This window comes from Peromyscus maniculatus, chromosome 1 (assembly GCF_049852395.1).
Source record: "Peromyscus maniculatus bairdii isolate BWxNUB_F1_BW_parent chromosome 1, HU_Pman_BW_mat_3.1, whole genome shotgun sequence".
NCBI lineage: Eukaryota > Metazoa > Chordata > Mammalia > Rodentia > Cricetidae > Peromyscus > Peromyscus maniculatus.
In genome coordinates, this window is record NC_134852.1 from 11,053,114 (window position 1) to 11,075,840 (window position 22,727).

Consider the following 22,727-nt stretch of genomic DNA (forward strand, 5'->3'; position numbering starts at 1 on the left):
GCATCAGCAGTTGGGCCCTGGGTTGTCCCCAGAAGGAGTGTCCAGACTTGCCCTGGTTCCGACCCATGGGGATAGCCTCTTCCCCAGGTGTTGGGGCTAGGGGCGTCTTCGTTCCAAGCTGCGTCTGCCCCTCTCCGTCCCCGGGCCTGTCCACCCCTGTGGCCCACCGCCACAGGCACACCTGCGTCCACTTGTCCACTTGGGTTTGTAAAACAATCACACAGGAAGCTGACTGAGAAAGGGGAGGAGATTGAGACCTGCTTGAATTCCAGTAAGCTTTGTGTCAGAACCAAAACCAAAAGCAACAAAATCCACAAGAACAGAGACCACATGCTTTGCAGCCCCACCCTTCACAGCAGTGGGAAAGCAAAAGCCGCTTGCCTAGAAAGAGCAGTTCCTGTTTTTGCAAGGACTGCCTGTATAGTATACTCTCGACAAGGAGGCACCATACTGCACAGGCAATATACTTTGTGTCTGTTCATTTGTCAAGGGGACCAACCATCTGCAAACTTTTGGCAACTGGAAGAGGCTATGATCCCCAACCTCACAGTTCTGCTTTGTCTTGGTGAGAAATGAAGTTGTAGAGAGAGAACTCTGAGTAGTCTACCTCAGAGCTAAGCACTAATCCATCAAGGGTGTCTCAGTAGCTCAGAAGGCATCTGGAAGTGGAGGTCCTGCTCAGGCTTCAAGTACATACACTCACAGGTAACTCTCTTGCAGGACTGAGTCTGGGCCCCAGGAACCCAGTGCTGGCAGGTGAGTGTATTCTTAGCTTTCATAAAGTGTACATTCTCAGTGGAGATCAAAGGTCACCTCTGAAGAAAAGAGATGGAGAAGAGCTGGTATGGGCTGATGCTGGTGTTGCCTGCAAGGTCCTGAGACTGAGAGCTTGGAATTAAGCAGACTGTCTTCTGACAAAACATTCATTTTTTGTTGTTGTTCTTTGTTTTGTTTTGTTTTGTTTTCAGTGGGCCTCTCTAAACCCAAACTCAGAGCTGTACCAAGTAATGTGGTAACCATTGGGAAGCAGGTAACTTTAATTTGTGAAGCCCTCTTAGATGCTCAGGAATAATATTTTTATAAAAAAGGAAACCCAGATATCCAGATACCAACAGCTCATGAAGACACTGAAAAAAAAGAACAAGATCTTTATCTCATCCATTAGACGTCATGATGCAGGCCAATATTGGTGTTATTTTAAAAGTCCTGCTGGCACATCAGAACACAGTGACACGCTGGAGCACATGGTGACAGGGGAAAGGACCCTTCCCCAACACTAGGATTTGTCTTAAGGAAATGAGTATATTCACTGTGGGGTTCCTTTGACAATTCTGGAACGGGGTGACCAGGTTAGCAATATAAGTCCACTTAGGAGGCTTCCTCTTCTCTCCAAGGAGTCTACTCCAGCAATGTCAGCCTTTTATCCCTGCCCACCTCTGTGGTGACCCAAGGAGGTTATGTGACTCTTCAGTGCTCCTCACAAGAGGAATATAACAGTTTCATTCTAGTGAAGGAAGATCAAAATTTTTCCATGCTCGTGGCCTCACAGACCACATACACTGGTATATTCCAGGCCCTGTTCACAGTGGGTCATGTGACTTCACAACAGAGATGGAAATTCACATGCTATGGCTATTACCTGAACAGCTTACAGCTGTGGTCAGTACCCAGCAACAGCTTAGAACTCCTGGTCACAGGTAAAGGAGCTTTAGATTTTGCTTTGAATGATAATTGGCCAGATATGAGCTCACAGAAAAGGATATATGGTGGGTTGGTGAGCTCATGCTCCTGAGCCCAATGTTACAGAACTCGGGATACAGCTGTGATTAAGGTTCAAAAACCAGGATGGACATTAAAAGTAGAAGCCACTAGGTCCTGGGAAGAATTTGGTCTTTATGTGTCCTTCTGCTGCTGGAGATCAGCATAACTATCATCTGCAAGTGTGAACTTCTTTGTGCAACTGTCTTAGCAAAGAAACATTTTTTTTTCTTGTTCTTTGCAGGGACCCTCCACAAACCCAACATCTGGGCTGAGCCAGGCACTCTGATCACATTAGGGAGTCCTGTCACCATCTGGTGTGAGGGGACCAGAGAAACCCAAATGTATGTGCTACATAAAGAGGGAAGTCCAGAACCCTGGGACAGACAGACCCAAAAGAATGACAGCAATAAGGCAAAATTCACCATCCCATCTGTGACAACACTGCATGCAGGGAAATTTCACTGTTACTCCTACAACTCTGCTGGGTGGTCAGAGCACAGTGATACCCTAGAGCTGGTGGTGACAGGTGAGTGTTTAAATAATACTCAGGAATTGTATCCCAAGATATGACTCTTAAAACGTCTGGTCTGAATGTATTCCTACTCATCAGCCTTTCAGGGGACAATGCAGACTGTATGAGCCCACTTAATTTTCCATGTTTATCTCTTCTAGGAGTCTCCATCAAACCCAGACTGACAGCCCTGAACAGCCCTGTTGTAACCATAGGACAGTCTGTGACCCTCTCATGTACCTCAAATCAGAGATACAACAGGTTCAGTTTAATTAAGAACAAGCAGAAGTTTTCCAGCTCCATGGGCTCACAGAATGTATATACTGGGCTGTCTTCTGCCAGGTTCCAAGTGCATCTCATGACCTCCAGCCAAAGATGGAGTTTCAGATGCTATGGCTATCACACAAGCAAGCCTCAAGTGTGGTCAGAAGGGAGTGACATCCTCGAGCTTCTAGTCTCAGGTGAGGACATTCCAGCTCTCTGTTGAATGACACTGAAATGGGATTGCCCTGGAGACCCTAATGTGTGATAAATACAGGGAAAGACAGGTTCTTGAGCTCATTGCTACAGCAAGCAGACTGTGGGAGTCAAGATACAGAACCCAATGAGGGGTGTTGTGATAATGGAACCTGGAAGGGTCAGGAGAAAGATGGATCCTCACATGGCTCCATCTGTCCTTCGATTATTCAAGAGTCAATTCCAAGTTTTACTTTCCCTGTGCAACTGTTCAAAGTCCTACATTCCTCTCACCTACTTGTTTTCAGGAACCCTCCAGAAACCCAGCATCTGGGCTGAGCCAGGCTCTGTGATCACATCAGGGAATCCTGTGACAATCTGGTGTGAGGGAACCAAGGAAACCCAAAGATATTTCCTGTATAAAGAAGGAAGCCCAGAACCCTGGGATAGATTGACTGCACCAGTGCCTGATCACAGGGCCAAGTTTATCATCCCATCCATGACAGAGCATAATGCAGGACTATATCGCTGTTACTGTTTTAACTCTGCTGGGTGGACACAGCACAGTGACTCCCTGGAGCTGGTGGTGACAGGTGAGTAGATACTCAGGAATCATATGAATCCCCAGATGTGACTCTCTAGAAAAGTTTGCTCTGAATGTATCCCCACTCATTACTCAGGTTTGGGGGACAATCCAGACTGTGTGAACCCATTTAATAGTCCATATGTATCTCTCCTAGGAGTCTACAACAAACCCACCCTGTCTGCACTGCCAAACCCTGTTGTAACCTTAGGAGGATCTGTGACCCTCTCGTGTATCTCAAATCAGGGATACGGCAGGTTCATTTTAATTAAGGACGAGCAGTTCTACAGCTCCATGGACTCACAATATGTATATACTGATGAGTCTTCAGCTAGATTCCAAGTTAGCCCCATCACACTCAGTGAAAAATGGAATTTCAGATGCTATGGCTATCACACAAGCAAGCCTCAAGTGTGGTCAGAAGGGAGTGACATGCTGGAGCTTCTAGTCTCAGGTGAGGAAGCCCCATCCCTTCTATTGAAAGACACTGAACCTGAAACAGGTTTCCCCAGGAGACCCTAATGTGTGATAAGTATAGAGAAAGAATGGTTTCTGAGCCCACATATACAGATGCAGACTATGGGAGTCAAGATACAGAAAGTACTGAGGGGTGTTCTCAGAAGGGAAATTGGGAGGGTGAGGAGAGAGAAGGGTCTTCAGATGGCTCCATATGCCCTGTTATTCAAGGGTCCTGTCCAAGTATCATATTCACTGTGAAACTGTTTAAATTCCCATATCCCTCTCACCTACTTCTTTGTAGGGACCCTCCAGAAACCCAGCATCTGGGCTGAGCCAGGCTCTGTGATCACCTCAGGGAATCCTGTGATAATCTGTTGTGAGGGAACCATGGAAACCCAAATATATATTGTGTAAAAGAAAGGAAGCCCAGTACCCTTGGGCAGATTAACTGCACCATTGCCTGTCGCTAGAGTTTTCCTGCCTTGCCCACAGTCAGGACAAATCTCTGTCACCCGCCAGTCCCACAGCTGCTCAGACCCAACCAAGTAAACACAGAGACTTATATTGCTTACAAACTGTATGGCTGTGGCAGGCTTCTTGCTAACTGTGCTTATAGTTTAATTTAGTCCATTTCCATAAATCTATACCTTGCCACGTGGCTGGTGGCCCACCGGCATCTTCACATGCTGCTGGTCATGGCGGCATCTGGCAGGCAGTCCTTCTGCCTTCCTGTCCTTTTATTTCTCCTCTCTGTTAGTCCCGCCTATCCTTCCTGCCTAGCCACAGCCGATCAGGTTTTATTTATTGATCAATCAGAACAACTTGACATACAGACCATCCCCCAGCACAGCCAAGTGCAGACCATCTCAGACACCTGCACTCAGGCCCATGGTCCTAATCATCCTCTATGCGGACCTGCTGGGTAACGCCACAAAGAACCCAAGAAGGGCTCCCACAGGACATACAGAACATCCCACAGCAATTGCCTGATCACAAAGCCAAGCTTATCATTCCATTAATGAGAGAGCATAATGCAGGGCAATATCACTGTTACTGTTATGACTCTGCTGGGTGAACACAGCACAGTGACACCCTGGAGCTGGTGGTGACAGGTCTGTGGAAACTAAGGGTCACAGTCTTCACATTTTCTGTGTGTGGGTCCCTGAAAGCTCTGCTGCTTGGGAGAATAGGACCCACATGAAATAACAAGGAAAAGTTTGGTCACACTAACATAATATTTGCTGCTTCACACTTCTAAAATGTATGACACTATGTGGTTGATTGTAAGCAAGTTTAAACACAGTACAAATTCAGAAAAAAAGATTCCTGCTGTAATAGAAAAATCCAGTGAACACCAAGATTTATTGCATCAAAACTCAACTCAAATGTGACCATGAAGATGGATTCTATAGCTAAAGGGCCTTTAATCTAGTGTGGTCAATGACTGACATAGTGTACATGTCAGCAGGCTGTAAAGTGTATAGCATATCTTGCCTAAGATGGACTTTATTAACTGAGAGCTAATGAAAAAGTCTAGGGAGACAGAGTCTGGGATAAACATTCTGGGGTATTCAGGTGATGTCTGGAGCTACAGATACATGGTCCCCTGGTTATTAACAACATCAACTCTCAGGTCTCTTGGTAGAAAACAGGTATTTATTCCATCAGTTGAGGAGACACACTGCATGGATAACTGTCCAGATATCTCCCATGTTACTTGTGAGATCAAGCACATCATGTCCTCAACATTTTTCCTCAGGAAATATATTGATTTGACCTACCGTTCAACTGCTGGTGCCAATGTATCATTTAACAGGCTGTGTCCTAAGGGTCATTGAAGGTAAACCTACTCTGACATCATGGTTTCAGCCCTGTTGATACCTTAGGTGGTAGGGTGAACCTCCAGTGTGTCTCATCAAAAAGATATGATTGATTCATTGAAACTGGGAAAGAACAGAATTTCTCCAGGTCCCTCAAAGCTCAGTACACACACACTGGATAGTCTCAGGCTCTGTTTCCTGAGATCTCTGTGACATCCAACAAGAGTGGGCCCTTTAGATATTATGGATACTTCCAAAGTAGACCACATATCTGGTTAGTGGCCAGTAACCCTCTGGAGATATTTGTCTCAGATGAGGACCTCTTGTTTGCTCAACTGTTTTTGATAGGAGAACTCTTTATCCCTAGCTCTGCTGCCCTGAGGATGGTTCCAGTCATGATGTCTGAAGGGAGCTCTTAGCATCTATTACTCAGAGGGGAGAGCCCATGACACTGACTGAGAAAGAATAGAAGAATCTTAGTTAGGGTTTCTAGTGTTGAAATGAAATATTACCATCAAAAAGCAAGTTGTATAGGAAAAGCTTTATTTGGCTTACATTTTCACAGCACTGTTAATCCTTAAAGGCATTCAGGCTCCTTCCTTTCAGTTCATGCATTTTATCTTCAGAGGGGGGAACACAGTTAAAGTTTGGATTTCTTGCATTTAATCCTCCACAGTGTGCCTTCCTGCTGGGTGATCAGTAGGTAAAATGTATAGGAGTGATAGGAGTCAGTCATACATTGCACGGTTATGTGAGTAAGAGGTGGTGAATACAAAGTATTGATATGGACCTTACACACAATTTCTCCTTCATGAATTTAGTTACATGTTCTCATGCCCCAGACTGAACAGAAAGCAAAGGAAGTCCTCCTAAATTATGAATTGGAAATGGGAGGTGAATTTCTTCACCAATACTTAGTTCTTGTGTTGATAAAAAAAATCACACTCAAGTGTCTTAGTCTGAAGTGTGAACTCAAACAACTTGATGTCTGTGAAGAATCCAGAAGGAATCATGGCACCCTAGGAAAGGATTGATACTGGATCCTTCTGAAGTTTTTTTGATTAGCGTAGTATGCAATTATAAGAAATGAAAATTACTGGAAATATGAATGTTGACTTCAGAGAAGACTCTCTGCTCTCTTTTGTACATCATTAATTGTGTACCTTCTCTTCTGTACCTAGGAACTGATGAGAACATCACTATATCACAAAACATGTCCAAACCAAAGACAGGTGAGTACAAATTCTCAGCTTTTCTGAGGGTTTTGATATCTGATCTTCCTCAGTTGAATTTCTTCTTCCCTTCATTCTTTCTCCACAACCACAGACTCAGAGACACAGAATCATCACACAGTGGAGAATCTGCTCAGAATGGGGATGGCAGCCTTGGTCCTTGTGGTCCTTGGAATACTGGTGTTTGATGCTTGTCACAGCTCTAGACAGGATCAACACAGAAATGGACTATGAATGGGAAGTACAGCAACACATCTTTTTCAGTGTCATGGACTAGACATGAAGTATGGGGATTCAGGGTGGATTTGTAAGAAAATACAGTTGCTGATGTTGGAGAACTGACTAAGGGTAATGTGAATTGAGTGCAAGGGAAATAAATGTGTGTTTATCGGGATGGAGAGTACTTTCTCCACCAATCTAAATTATTCCCTTACATCTTGCTGTGAAATTTGCTGACCAGTGCCTCCTTTCTTCTCACCTAATGGCTTGGGGGAACATTCTGTACTATCAACTAGGGTTGTCTCCTAATCTATACACTTATTCTGCTTTGTCTTACTTTCATGTAACTTTCTATTATTTTAGATTACTATGTTCCCATCAACATTACAAACTTCAGGTTCTTTTCTACTGAGAGCAAAGTACTAAACTGAGTTACAATAAACATCAGCAGAAATAAACCACCAGGATAAAAAAAGTTACTTTATTCAAATGATTTTCTGAGACTCTTCTTGCAAGCTTTGGTACCTTCAGTTTTTACCATATGTCCATTCGGTGATTCTCTTAATATGGGAAAGATTGCCACTGATATACCATTGTTAGAAGATCTCATTGGCAGGATATTATTCACATGGTGTGGTGGTATTGTGTTCCCCAAAATATTGTGTACCCTAATAAACTTTTCTGGGGTCAGAGAACAAAAAAGCCACTAGATACTTAGGATAGGCAGTGGTAGCATACACCTTTAATCCTAGCATTCCAGAGGAAGAAATCCTTGTGTTCAAAGATACAGTCAAGCATGGTGACTCATGCCTTTAATCCCAGAAAGCAAGCCTTTAATCACAGGGTGTGGTGGTAGAAAGCAGAAAAGTATATAAGGCGTGAGGACCAGAAACTAGAAGCATTTGCCTGGTTAAGCATTCTGGCTTTCGAGCAGCATTTCAGCTGAGATCCATTTGGATATTAGAACACAGAGGCTTCCAGACTGAGGAAAGAAGATCACCTGAGAAGTTGGCCAGGTGAGGTTAGCTGTGGCTTGTTCTGTCTCTCTGATCTTTCAGCATTCACCCCAATACCTGGCTCAGGTTTGATTTTATTAATAAGACCTTCTAAGATTCCTGCTACAACATGGCTTTGAAATCATTGCTTATAAAGCAAAGTCCTCATGTAAAGTATTTTATGATTACTCTCTACATAGCCTTTCCCTTATCTTAATTGAATACATTTATTTATTTTACTTTTATTAAGGAATTTTGTGTTCATTTTACATACCAACCACATATCCCCGTATCTTCCCTTCTCCTGCGCATCCAATCTCCCCCCACACCAACCCCCATTCCTTCCTCTAACAAGGTAAGTCCTCCCATGGGGACTCATCAGAGCCTGCTTCATTTAGTAGAGGTGATTCAAGCCTCTCCTCCTACAGGCTTCCAAAGATATCAACTGAAAACAGCATAGCAAGATGAAATAAGACTAGGCACAAACCTCATTTCAATTCTGGATGAGGAAACCCAGTAGGATCAAAAGGGTCCCAAGAGCTAGCAAAGGAATCAGAAACATTTCTATTCCCAAAGTTGGGAGTTTCACAATATCCCCAAGCTAAACACCCAGAACATATACACAGAGGACTTAGCACCCATAGACCCATGCAGTCTCTAATTGCAGTTTCAGGCTCTGTGAGACACTGAGCCTTGCTTAGTTGATTTTAGGGGCCATGTTATCACAGTGTCCTCAAACACTCTGGCTCCTCCAACCCCTCCAGCTCTTCCATGGGTTGCCATGTTTTCTTTATCAATGTATCAGTTGATTGGCATTTAGGCTTGTTTCATTTCTTTTCTTTTGTGAATACTTCAGTGATAAAAATGGACGTGTAACTAGCTTTCTGGTGTGTAGACTTAGAATTCATTAGGTGTGCACCAGGAGTGGTATATTTAGGACAAATTCTAGTCCTAGTTTCAATATTTTAAGGAAATTCCAACCTGGTTTTCATAGCAACTGAATAAATTTAAGTGACAACACAAAGCATGTAAATGTTCCTCTTTTTCCAGTTTGTTACTGGCATTAACTGTCTTTTGTTTTTCTATGACAGCCATTCTCTTTTTTTGCCATTATTTTTGACAGTTTCATACATATATAAAATGTGTTGTTTACATATTCTCCTTCTCCTACTCTCCTGTATCCTGCTTCCATCTTGTCTTATCCACTTCTTCAGATCTTCTGATCTTCCCTTATGGGAAAGGTGCAGATTTAAAAAAAATGGACCTCAAATTGATTGATGTAATTTTAATTTTCATATTTCTCTCCAAAACTGTCTCCTCAGGATCATAGTACATTTTTTGGTGACAGTTTCTTTGTGACTTACCTGTCAAGGTGTCCAATTCTAGAGTGAAAGACTAGTTTTATAGAGTTAGACTACAATGAAAAAACTCTTAAATTCAAAGAGACTGGAACTTTTTCTAGACCCCAAATCCAGAGTTAATAATACATCTTGAAGTCACTTAAGTTTTAAGGTTGAATCCCTCCTGTGACCACAGCTTGTTTGTTTACCCAGTCTTTAAGAAAACTATGGAACAACCAAGCGTCCTTGCCATACATTGCCTATTTCAACAGCTTTTAATTCTACCCTGACACATAGCTTTGATCTTCAGATAGGAACTCTTGAAGCCCTGAACCAGCGAGCAATGTATGTGTCTGCATGTGTGTTATGATAATCATTTTCTGAAAACAGGAAATAAGTAGATAATGGCCTTGAAAAAAATCTACCATTGATGCTGAAATTAGAATGCAGATATTAATTATGAAGACGCATTTGTGGTACTGTTTGTTATTTGGGTCATTCAATGCTCAGATGGAGTCAGTAAATTTTAGCTGTACGCGGTGATTTAAATCTCTTATAAAACTCTTGAAGATTTCACTATTCAGTTATTGGCAAAGCAAAAACCCTCTGCAAGAGACTCACAGAAGGACATCAAGCAGACATGGTGACATAGACAAAATAGAAAGAAGTGATTATAGACAATCCAGAAAATACAACCTAGATAGAAACAGAGAACATAGAGAAAAGTGGAATATTCAAGTGTGGGCTCAGTATTGGTCAAACTCTTCCAAAGTAAGCCTAAATACCTTTCTAAAAATTATTATTTTATTAATTAAATTTGCATTTTTGAAATTTTATATGTATAATTACATTATATACATCGTGCATAGTGACCACTTTCACTTCCACCCCTTCTAATAGCCCTACTAAACTTCTCTGTTGCCATTCATTTTGTGTGTCAACTTCCCGAGTTTAACCAAGACCATCTGTGTGATATCCTTTGGAGTCTGGCAAGCTCAGTTGGTTGCACAACTGAAGACAAAGACCCTACCTCTCCCACAATCAGTCAATCCAATTGTTCAGTATTAAGTGGTAAGGTCCAATGAGGCCCCTCATCCATGCCTACTGTTCACAGGGCCAATCTTGCACATGCCCATTGCAGTTAACCTCAGTTGCTGTGGGTTCATGGTTGCAATGGTTGTTTAACTGATCCCTGTCTTTAATGTGATGTGGAAGCATATCAATGACCCTGAGTTTGTACCTAATGGGCTAAACTGGGACAGATTTCATGAGAAGTTACTAGTAGTCAGACATTTCTAGTAAAGTCCAAATAGCATATTCTTCCACTCTGGGTAGATAATGAATCTATGGTAAAGTTCAACATCATGCACATGTTTACTTCTGTGAATTGGTCACTACCACTGTGATCATGAATCCAAACATCACATTCTTCCTCATATCTATCCCAAGATACCTCGACATAATAAAGACTGTCCATAAAATAAACGTAGAGTCAACATTATACAGACATGGAGGTCAAAGAATAGAATAAATGGCCAAGAAATAAGTCAATCTCTTATAGTCACATAATCTTGAATAAGATTTTCAAATGTACTTTGGAGAAATAACAACAACAAAACGTATTTAATTGATCGTGGTGGGAAACTGATTTCTACATAGTGAAGAGTGAATCCAAATTTTCCCCCTCTCATCTGGCAAATGAATAAATTCAAAACCCATCCAACACTTTGTTGTAAGTTCTAAAATTGCTGAATAAAGTTTGGTGTTTCAAAGACAACCATGAGTATGAGTGGAGAGGAGCAATATTTCCTTTTTTCTAACCTAGGAGATGGGATTAGGAGTGTCTACTCTTCTTGTTTTCATTACGAAGGTGCTGTATTATTACTGTTTTAATTGTTGTGACAGAATGATAGGAAACAAATTAAGGAAGAGTTTATTTTGTTTTGCAGGTAAAGGAGATAGTATAGTTCACCATGGCTGGGAAAGTAGGGTACTGCTTAAATATAATCCACAGTCAGGAAGTGGAGAGAGAACAGGAAATGGATGTCCTATAAAAGCCATTCTTAATGATTCACTTTCACTAGCAAGGCTCTACTTTTGATGAGTGATAGAAACAAACCAATGTTCTCCTTTCTCTTGTCTGAATGAGATAGTATCCTTTTCCTTCTCCAAAGTGAAGATTCTGAATGTTGAATGAATCAAGAAATGTGTCTAGACTTCAAATTTTGTAAAGGTTCTCACCATCCTCCTCCTCCATGAAATATCAGTGACTGTGACTCTGGAAAGATACTCATCCTCTCCTTTAGATTTTGCCTGGGACAGAGTTAAACAGTCACTTAGTGTTGGCTTTCTTTGATTGCAACACTTTATTTTCACTTCTTACAATGTCAGCACAATATATTGATTTTGTTACAGACAGACCTCGTACTGCCACCTGCTGTACACTTTTCATAATACAGAGAGACATTTGCTCTCATTCTTGCTGAAAAGTCTCTTCTTTCACCTGGCTTGAGAGCCCCATGGTTAGATTCCAGCATATACAGAAGAGCACTAGAGAAACCCAGGCATATGAACTCCAAATCCTCATTCTGTACAACCGAGGAGAATATCACTTCTCACGTGAACTCCCCCAGACATAAACGATTGTTATCTTGTGTGCAATACTTCTCTAAGCTACCAGGGAACATCCAGATGCTATACTTAGAATAAGAACAACCTCATCCAGTGACTGATGGAAGCAGATGTAGAGATCCACAACTAGGGGCCAGGCCGAGCTCCAGGAGCCCAATCGATGAGGGAGAGGAAGAATTCTGTGAGCAAGGGACATCAAGATCATGATGGGAAAATGTACAGAGATGACCAGTGAAGCCAGTGGAAACACATAAAGTGTGGAACAATAGCTGAGGAGTCCCTATGGTACCTGACTAGGCCCTCTAGATAGGTGAGACAGTTGTTTAGCTTGAAATGTTTAGGGGGTCCTGGCATTGGGACCTGAGCTGGTTTTTGGAGCCTAGTGCCTATGGTGGGATACTTGCACAGCCTTTGTGCAGGGAGGAGGGGCTCGGTCCTGCCTCACCTGAATGTTCCAGGCTCTGCTGACTCCCCAGTAGGAGACCTTGCCTTGGAGGAGGTGGGAATGGGAGGTGAGTTGGAAGGGGAGGATAGGGTGTGAGGAGGGAGGAGAGGGCAAGCTGTGGTTGGTATGCAAAATGAATAGAAAATCTCTTAATAGCCGGGCAGTGGTGGCACACGCCTTTAATCCCAGCACTTGGGAGGCAGAGCCAGGCGGATCTCTATGAGTTCGAGGCCAGCCTGGACTACGAAGTAAGCTCCAGGAAAGGCGCAAAGCTACACAGAGAAACCCTGTCTCGAAAAACCAAAAAAAGAAAAAAGAAAAGAAAAGAAAATCTCTTAATAATAAAAAAAACTTAAAACAATAAAAAAGTACAACCCACAGATATGGGCAATGCCCAGTGACCTCCTGAGTCTCCCAGTTTTAAGGAGAATGTGACTGCATAGAGCTAAAGTGTCATAACTCATATTTTGATTGGGTGATTCTGACTGAGAGAATTAGAGAATTATTCCTACACCCCTGGGCCATCTTCCTTACAAGACTTTCCTGGAAGCCATCACTAGTGATTCATAATGGCTCTGTATGACCCCCAGAGTATCCCTGATGTCAGCCATGGGAGATTCATTTTGCATAGACTTGGAAGAACTCACCTTACCCAGCCTTGAGGCAAAAAGTTCCAGGCTGAGTTCTCTTGAGACAACCTTTCCCTGGGCCCTCTAAGAAGTTTTCATTTGAAGATGGTACAGATGCTAAGGCACATGGAGCCACTCCTCTGAGTTTTCTGCACCCAGCCAGCTGCTGGGCATTCTGATCACATGTTAGGAAACTGCCTTCCTTGTCATGGTTCTAGACTCAGTACAGATCTGTTGTTGGGTTCACTGTTTGGAGAGCCCATCACAAAGCTCGCAAATAAATCACACATGAAGGTTTATTCTTATTTATGAATGTGTGGCCTTAGCTTGGCTTGTTTCTTGCCAGCTTTCTTTAACTTTTAGTTATCCCATAAACTTTTACCTCTGTTATTTTTCCATTCTGTTACTTCTGTAAATCGTACTCTTACTCCATGTTCTGCTGTGTAGCTGGATGGCTGGCCCCTGGGTCCTCCTCCTTCTCTGACTACTACTTCTCTCTTCTCCCAGATTTCTCCTTTTATATATTCTCTCTGCTTGCCAATCCCACCTATTCTTTCTCCTGACTTACTATTGGCTGTTCAGTTCTCTACCGACCATCAGGTATTTTTGACAGGCTAAGTATCACAGCATCACAGAGGTAAACAAATGCAACATAAACAAAAGTAACAGACTTTAAAATAATCAACTCCAACACAGATTTCTTCCAGGTATGCAATTAAGAGTGGACCTTGATGAATGTTTGGCAATTTTCAGAAGGGAGAGTCTTTGAAGCTGTCAAGGGTTTGGAGTGGCTGAGTCAGAGAAAACAGAGACACAGGTACTCAGAGACAAGCCCCAAAGTCTGTTATCATCAAAATTATAAATCAACGATTACTGATGTGCTCAATATTTGTGAAGTTTTTCATGTAAACGTGCATAGTTTGGGAACATTGATGAATAATTTAAGCTACTTAGTGATTCATTTTGTTATTTCTGATAATTAAGGATAGATAATGCTGTCATTTTCTTTGCATTTTTTTTCATAGTACATATTGGCCCTACTTCCTTCGAAAGAAATGTGTGTATGTGTGTGTGTGTGATATGTATGTGTGTTTATACACACACACACACACACACACACACACACACACACATATATATATATATATATATATATATATATATATATATATATATATATATATATGTTTGTGTGGGAGTTTTAATTTTATTTTCTTTCCTTCATTAACCAATTGATTATTTAATCTTTCCCCAGCCCAATCATAGTCCCCGTGCTCCCCCAGTCCCTCCTCCCAAATCACTCCCTCATCCACTCCACTTCCCCTCTCACCAGAAAACTGCAGTCTCTCCATGAACACCAGCCAGCCATTGCACACCAAAATGCAGCAAAACTTCATACCTCTCCCTCACCAAGGCTTGACTAGGCAACCCAATAATAGGAAAGGGTCCAAACAGCATGATACAGAGTTAGAGACAACCCCACAGAAATATAGCTTTATTTTCTCATAAAATGGCTATCAAATACAATAAGATAGAAGTGTTACTTCCTTTTTAATGTAGGTATTCATGTATATTCTGTATATAGCTATGGGTCTCATAAGCATTTGCAGACTATTTTATATCATATATGTTGACCAGATTCACATCTATACTTTCTTTTCTCTTCCCTTTCCACTATTCCCATCATTCCTCCAGGAAGCATATATGTGATTTCATGTTGCTCTTGTCAGGATTTTCCATAGAAACAGAACAGACAGATGAAAATATGTGTATATGTATACACACATGTTTATCTGATGCTGTATTTACAAGGTGCAAACCTCTCAGAGAACAGTATCACAGCAGCTGCACAATGGAGAAGGTAGTTATTCTAATTTATTCCATTTAGTCTTACAATTGAAATTCTAAGAATCCTGTAGTTCCTTAGTTAATGTGACTCAGTGTCTCAGCTAGTCTTCAGTATACACAGGAATCCCAAAGAAGTAGGTTCTAATGATGGTAAAAGAATAATATTGTCAGTAAGTGTGAGGGCAAGCAGGCAAAAAGAGCAAGTTTCTTTCTTCCATGATTTTAGATAGGCTGTCACTGGAAGGGGTGGCCCAGATTAAAATGGAAATTCCCACCCCAAAAGATTCAGATTAGCCAGGAGGTGGTGGTGCATGCCTTTAATCCCAGCACTCGGGAGGTAGAACCAGGCACATCTCTGTGAGTTCAAGGCTCCAGAGTGAGTTCCAGGAAAGGTGCAAAGCTACACAGAGAAACCCTGTCTCGAAAAACAACAACAACAAAGTTTCAGATTGAAGGTGAGTCTTTTCACCTCAAATGACTTAGTTAGGAAAAATCCCTAACATGTGTACCTTTCAACTTGGGTTTAGTTAATCTCAAGTGAAGTCCAGTTGACAATCAAAAATATCCATTATATGAGACACATGGGCATTTTTGAACTTTATGTACAGGTATAAACTCTGGAAATCACAAGTGAGAGAAAACATGATGGTTTCCTTTCTGTGTCTTACTAATGTTGGTTAATATGATTGTCTTCATTTGTATCCACTTTCCTGAAAACCATATTATCCTGCTTCAAATACATTCATCTGTTATCACATATATAATACAACTATTTAGATATGCTTCTACAATTGAACATATTATATATTTACATATAGTATATAAATTGTAAAAAGTCAGCCCTATTAATATTACATACCTGATAACTTTACATATGTAGATATAAAACTTTAAAAAAACACGATGTATGTTTCATATACTTATATGTGTGCCTCTATGTATTTCTTTCTTTTTACCCATTATTGAAGACTTAGAAACACTTCTTTCTTTTTAATAGTAAGAATATTTTTTGACAATTTTATCCAAGTATATAATACATTTTGGTCATGTTTATCCACAATATGTCTTCTCATTGTTCCTCATGTCTACTGAACCCTTTTTATTCAACAGTTCTTTCGCTGTCATATTTTGTTTTGATTATTTTTTGCACCCCACTGAGTTTAATTAGGGTTGTTTACCTCAGCATGGGTAAAGGGTTCTTTACTGGATCTATACTCTATTTGCTGGAGTTTCCACCTCCAATGAGATTTGACCAGATTCATTTTTTATTGTATTCCATTTATTTATTTATTTATTTATTTATTTATTTATTTATTTATTTATTTTCATTTTTCTTTATTAAGAAATTTTCTACTCACTCCACATACCATCCACATATCCCTCCTTCTCCCTCCTCCCATCCCCTAGTCCTCTTTCCCAAGCCACCCAACATCCCCATATACCCCAAATCGAGGTCTCCCATGGGGAGTCAGCAGAGCTCAGCACACTGAGCGTAGGCAGGTCCAAGTCCCTGCACCAAAGCTGTGCAAGGCATCACACCACAGGCACTGAATTCCCATAGCCTGCCCATAGACCAAGAACAGATGCTGATCCCCCTGCTTGGGTGCCCCACAAACAGTTTGAGTGAAAAAACCATCTCCCGTATCCACAGGGCCTAGTCCAGTCCCATGGGGGCTCCACAGCCACCAGTCCACAGTTTATGGGCTTCCACTAGCCGTGGATCTCTGTATCTCTTAGTCCAGTCGGGCGCTGGTCTCCGCATCTATGTATTTCTAACCATGTAATGATTAGGGCATGAGACACAGAGGGATTGTGCAGTAACTTTGGAACTGATTGATATTTCCCCAGGGAAGAATTTCCACAACTCTCATTTCTTTGTACTCATGACATTCAGCAGCCCACAAAGGAGCAATTCTTACTTACTCCTAATTTTGGACCCTCTTTTGGGGATTGAGTGGAAATCCTTATACATGGGAATTGCCTACCGTTATCCTGCACCCAGATGTAGCAGAAAGCACAGGAAGACTTATTAGTGAAATGTGTGAACATATTTAATCACAAACTTTGAGTTTCTATCAGTAAGGTACACTTACCAAATGACTCAAACACAATTTCTGAACTCACAGAGAACAGCGGCACCAAAATCATAATACGAAGACCAGGAGTATAACTGTCACTGTGCAATGTCCGAAGTCCCCACTCTTCTAAACTACTTTCTGGCAGAGACTGCGCACAAATCTCCCTATGGGCTGAGCTATGCTCTGTGATCCTTTTAGGGAATCCTATGATCATGTAGTATGAGGGAACCATGGAAAACCAAACATATTCTTTCATAACCATGGAAGACCAGCACCTAGAAATGACAAGCTCCACAGGAGAGTAGTAACAAGATCAAGTTCTCTATCACAACCATGGAAGACTATCATGCAGTACAATAAAACGATTGTGTTACAACTCTGGTGGTGAAAGTGCTGTGACATCCTAGAATTGGTGTTCATCAATTAGATGACACTGAGAGCTTTCAGCCTTAGAATCTGTTCTCAAGAAAAGTCTGCTCTTAAAAGTGTCTAAGGTCACAGGCCAGCCCTAGGCAAGTACATGGACTGCATGAGACCACTTAATTGTCCATGTGCATCTTTCCTAGAATTTCATATGAAGCTCAGCCTGTCATCTCTGCCCAACCTTGCATTAACCTCAGAAATGATGGTGACATTCTAGAGTCATGGTTCTCAACCTGTCTAATACTGCCTCTCTTTAATTGTTCCTCATGTTGTGGTGAATCCCAACTACCAAATTATTTTTTATGCTGCTACATAAGTGTGATTTTGCTACTATATTATTCATAATGTAAATATCTAATATTCAGATGGTTTTAGGAAACAACCAGTGGATTGGTTGCTCACTACCACAGGGGACAGGATCTACAGGTTGAAAATCACTGTTTCTAATTTGATTCACAACAGGGCTATGACAGGTTGATCCTGTCTAATTATGACCAGAAATATCTCAACACCCTGGATTCACAATATGTATACAGTGGCCTATTCTCAGATTGATTTCAAAGGGTTCCCACGAACTCCAACAAGAAATGGAGGTTCAGAAGCCATGGCTATCACAAGGCCATCCTTGTCATTCTCGGCAGAGATTTCCTCTCCCAGTGGTGGTCCCAAATAACCAACATGAATATTAATATTAATTGGCAATGCTCTGCTAGTAGATCAGGCTTATTACTCAATAGCTCTTACATTTTAAGTTAACCCATATTCCTTATTTATGCTCTGCCACATGGGAGTAACACTATTTTTATGGCATTTGAATCTCTTCTTCCTTCTGTGTCTGGCTGGCAACTTCAGACTCTATCTTTTTTGCTCCCAGAATTCTCATTTTGGATCTTTCACCCAAACTTATCCTGTTCAGCTATTGGTCAGCCAGCTTCTTTATTATCCAATGAGATCAATGCATATTCACAGTTTACAGAAGAATTGTTCCACAATATTTCCCCCTTTTTTTGTCTAATCAAAAAGGGGGTTTTAATCTTAACATAGTAAAACTCTATATAACAAAACCAGTTAGCAAGTAAGAATTACAGTTACAATATCCAGTCCATTTGTATTTGGCAAAATTAGAGAAATGTTCTATTATCTATCTTACCATGGTGAGTCTAAAGTTTCACATTTAATTTAACCTTTTATCACAACTGAGAAAATTAACTATGAGTATCTAGTCTCTGACTCCTTCATAGACCCCATAAATGTGAAATGTTACATAATGACAGGGACATCTCAATGTCTGGAAAGTCACCTGAAGTTCTTCTGTAATGTTGGAGCATCTATCTTTGGCCCATAGGCCTAGTATATCTAACAGACTTTTCTGAGAAGCAGAGCATTTTGAAAGGATTGTCTTACCATGCCATGACAAAGTTTGGCAGTCCCCTTTATTATGTCCTGCTTTTCCAGTTTGGACAGTAACTGCCAGCAACTGAGACAGGGGCAGTTCCTTTATCCATATGACTAGCTTTTGCCATAAAGAAAACAAACAATATATGGAGTTTCTTTGATGCCCATTATCTTCATAAAAGTAGATCAGTGTTGAGTGACCTTGAAATCATATCTAACATGAATGTAACTTTGATTATAATAGATGAATATTAATCTGCATTTCTTAATTGTGTAATATATATTTAAATGAAATGTACTTATAATATAACAAAACTAAATTTAAATTTGTATCAATATAAAAAATCTATACTGATGTAAAATATTTAAGACTAGAATTTTTTATTGATGTTTAAAAGTTGATTCAATAATCTGTCCTTTTATCCAGTCATTGTTATATCCCCATTTTTTTCTTTTCAAATAGATATTTCTGAATCTAATCTTCTCTTTTTACTTTACTTTTTTTAACCATTACTAATAGCAATTTGTAACTAATCCCACCACTTTAAATGAAACAAACACCCACCATCAATATTTTGTGAAGTGGAAGTTGTTCTCTGAACAACTTCTTGTTGGTTGTAGGCACTTTTATCTTGAGAGACCCTGAGAAAATTCAGGACAATGGTTAATTCTTGACTGCATTAGTCAGTGGTCTTGGACCATCTTACCCAGCTGCCTTGATGCTGCTCTGGATGCAGAACTCACAAAACTCTACCAGAGGTGCTCTGAGACAGTGGATCATCTGGGCCATGTGCTCTCATTGGAGATTTTGCAAGGTGTCTTCCTTAATTAAGACTGAATTTCCTTAACCCAGAATGAATGCAAAGCCTCTCATTTCCTGTGGAAACAAAAGCATAACCACTCCCTTAATACAACATAACTTTTGATGTAAATTTTGAGGTTAAGGTATTACAAAATACATGGATAGGTTTGAGCTAGGTACTTTTATAATTAAATGTCTCTTAGCAGTTTATCTTTTGCTCATTAGTAGTCAAAAAACTAAAACAATACAATAACATACAGGATCCAGAATCTCTGTGTATTTTCCATCTTTATTTAGTTTATTTCTTTTATAGTACTTTACTCCATTTTCAATGATTTTATTATTATACAAATATACATTTTATTCTGAGACTGTATATGTTCTCTTTTTGTCTCTCATAAACCTATGTAATTTTTTTGGTTTTTTTTTTTTTTAAGACAGGGTTTCTCTGTGTAGTTTTGGTGCCTTTCCTGATCTTGCTCTGTAGACCATGCTGGCCTTGAACTCACAGAGCTCTGCCTGGCTCTGCCTTCTGAGGGCTGGGATTAAACTCATGTGCCACCACCTCCAGGCCCTATGTATATTTTTAAACACACTGTAACCTATTTAGACATTCTTCTTTTTTTCGGTCAGAATCTGTCTTTACTGTGTAATTGTTTTGCTTTTTGTCTGCATGAGCATTACTCAAAACCCACCTTGCAGCTCTTGGTGGCTCAGGCTGCCAGCTCAAGTCCATAAGCTGTGGCTGTGAGAAACCTATCATTGTTCTATGGCCTGTGTGAGAGACTTAGGATAACCTGCCACACAACTTCACTCAGGGCCAGCATGAGAGACTGCGGGAACACACCACATAGCCTATCTCATGTTTCATTGGTGATGAAAGCCCACAGTCACTGGCCAGGAGATGTGTCCCTGTACCATAGCCAGCATGGGAGACGTGAGTCTAGGAATCCAAGTCTGGCTCTCATTTTATTTGCTTAGAAACTTATAATTCTTTCTCGGGTATTATGTGGATATACACTAGACAGGTAGGTACCATTTGCTGGTGAAGTTTTTCTTCTCTACCAGTGCTTTCAAATAAGGAATGTGGAGACTTTATAATAACTGTAAATGTTTAGCCAGTGGCTCAGGTTTATTAATAACGAGTGCTTACATTTTCAATTAACTCATATTACTTATTTATACTCTGCCACATTGTGGTAACTTTCTTTACATGATATGTTCATTTCCCACTCCTTCTGTCACCCTTAATTTATCTGGTAACCGTACAGCAGTTGCCTAATCAAATGACTACACAAAATATTTGGGCTCCAATTGAAATGTTGGATTTACAGAGGCTTAAGGAGGCAATATTATCTTATGGCATGCATTCCCCATATATAAACAAATGTTAAACTCTTGGACAGCATATAATAGGATTGTACCACAGGACTGGCGGGAGCTGGCACAAGCTGTTCTTGAACCCTTCCAAAGGCTTCAGTGGCTAACTTGGTTCAAAGATGAGGCTAAAAACATAGAAAAGCAATGGAGGGATAAAGGAATACAAGTCTGCCAGGATCAGCTTATTGGAGAAGGCCAATATGCTTCAGTACAAACACAAAGTTTATATGTTGTCCAAACCCTAATTTTATGTCGGACGGCAGACTTGAATGCATGGGACAGAGTTGAGGAACCAGGAAAAAAACCTGTGTCATTTACAAAGGTTATGCAAGGCCCAAAAGAATCTTTCACAGATTTTTTTACAAAGACTGGCTTCAGCAGTAAAGAGAATGGTCCCAGATTCTGAAGCTATTAAGATAATAATTGAATCTTTGGCCTTTGAGAATGCGAATGCAGCATGTAAAAGAATAATCAGGCCGTTAAAGGCAAGATCTGCACCTTTGGAAGATTGGAATAGAGATACAGTTAATGTTGAGGATCATGACCATGATGATATGTGGGTAGGAGAAGCAATTTCAAAAGGTTTGAGGAATGTTAGATGTTTTGGATGTGGAAAGCAAGGACATTTCAAAAGGGACTGTAAACATGTCATTCCTAGAAACAATGTTTCTTCAAGGAACAATGGCAACAGAATGCCCCTTCCTTCTGGAGTATGCAGAAGGTGTGGTAAGGGAAAACACTGGACCAACAAATGTAGATCAACAAAGGACAGGGTAATCCTTTGCCTCAGTCTTCGGGAAACTCCCAGAGGGCCCTCATGCAGGCCCCCATAGCAAATCCAGTTCAAACCTTTCCTGCAGCCGTAGAGGAAACCCCTGCTCAGAGCAATTAAATAATCAAATGCCTATTGGAATAAATCATGCTGGTCAGGATGATGAAACAGAGAGAATAGAAAATTCAGGAGAAAACATAAAGAAAAATTTTTGACAAAATTCTATTAATGAACAAAGACCAAAATTAACGATAAAAATAAATGGTGTTTTGTTGTCTGCTCTGGTAGACACAGGTGCTGACGTTACCATAATTGCACCAGAATTTTGGCATCCAGCTTGGCCTCTTCAGGAGGTAAACGTTCAACTGTTAGGAATTGGGACATTATCTCAGGTGAGACATAGTGCAAGATGGCTCGAATGTATAGGTCCAGAAGGACAGAGAGGAAAATTAAAACCATATGTGGCTAACATAGTTATGAACCTGTGGGGTCGAGACTTGTTGCAACAATGGAATACTCAGATTAAAATCCCTGCAATCTCAGAAACAAATCATAAACTAGCACATGTTTCTGAGAGAAAATATTAGAAGATGTTATTCTAATGAGTAGTCAGCAGCCATCCATATTATACAAGAACAGGGCACAACAACTGATGATCTTCCAAAGACACCAAAAGCTCTACCTTTAAAATGGTTAACAAACAAGCCTGTATGGGTTCAGCAATGGCCTTTAACAACGGAGAAACTCCAGGCTTTAGAAGAGCTGGTAGAAGAACAGTTAAATGCTCATCATATTGAAAAATCAACCAGCCCTTGGAATTCTCCTGTATTTGTTATTAAAAAGAAATCTGGTAAATGGAGAATGGTAACAGACCTTAGAGCAATTAACAAAGTAATTCAGCCAATGGGCTCTCTACAATGTGGGATTCCTTTGCCTACTCTGTGACCA

At 40.6% G+C, this 22,727-nt stretch overlaps 1 protein-coding gene across 1 annotated transcript in view; it reads left to right on the forward strand.

The window, feature by feature from the left end:
• The first annotated feature begins 411 nt into the window (after positions 1–411).
• The window catches only part of LOC102928212 (paired immunoglobulin-like receptor B), a 65,154-nt gene continuing 42,838 nt past the window's right edge, over positions 412–22,727 (forward strand). Inside the window, exon 1 of the mRNA XM_076569293.1 lies at positions 412–565. Within this exon, the coding sequence (XP_076425408.1) occupies positions 532–565 (34 nt within the window). The 5' untranslated portion in view covers positions 412–531. The remainder of the gene's footprint in view (positions 566–22,727) is intronic.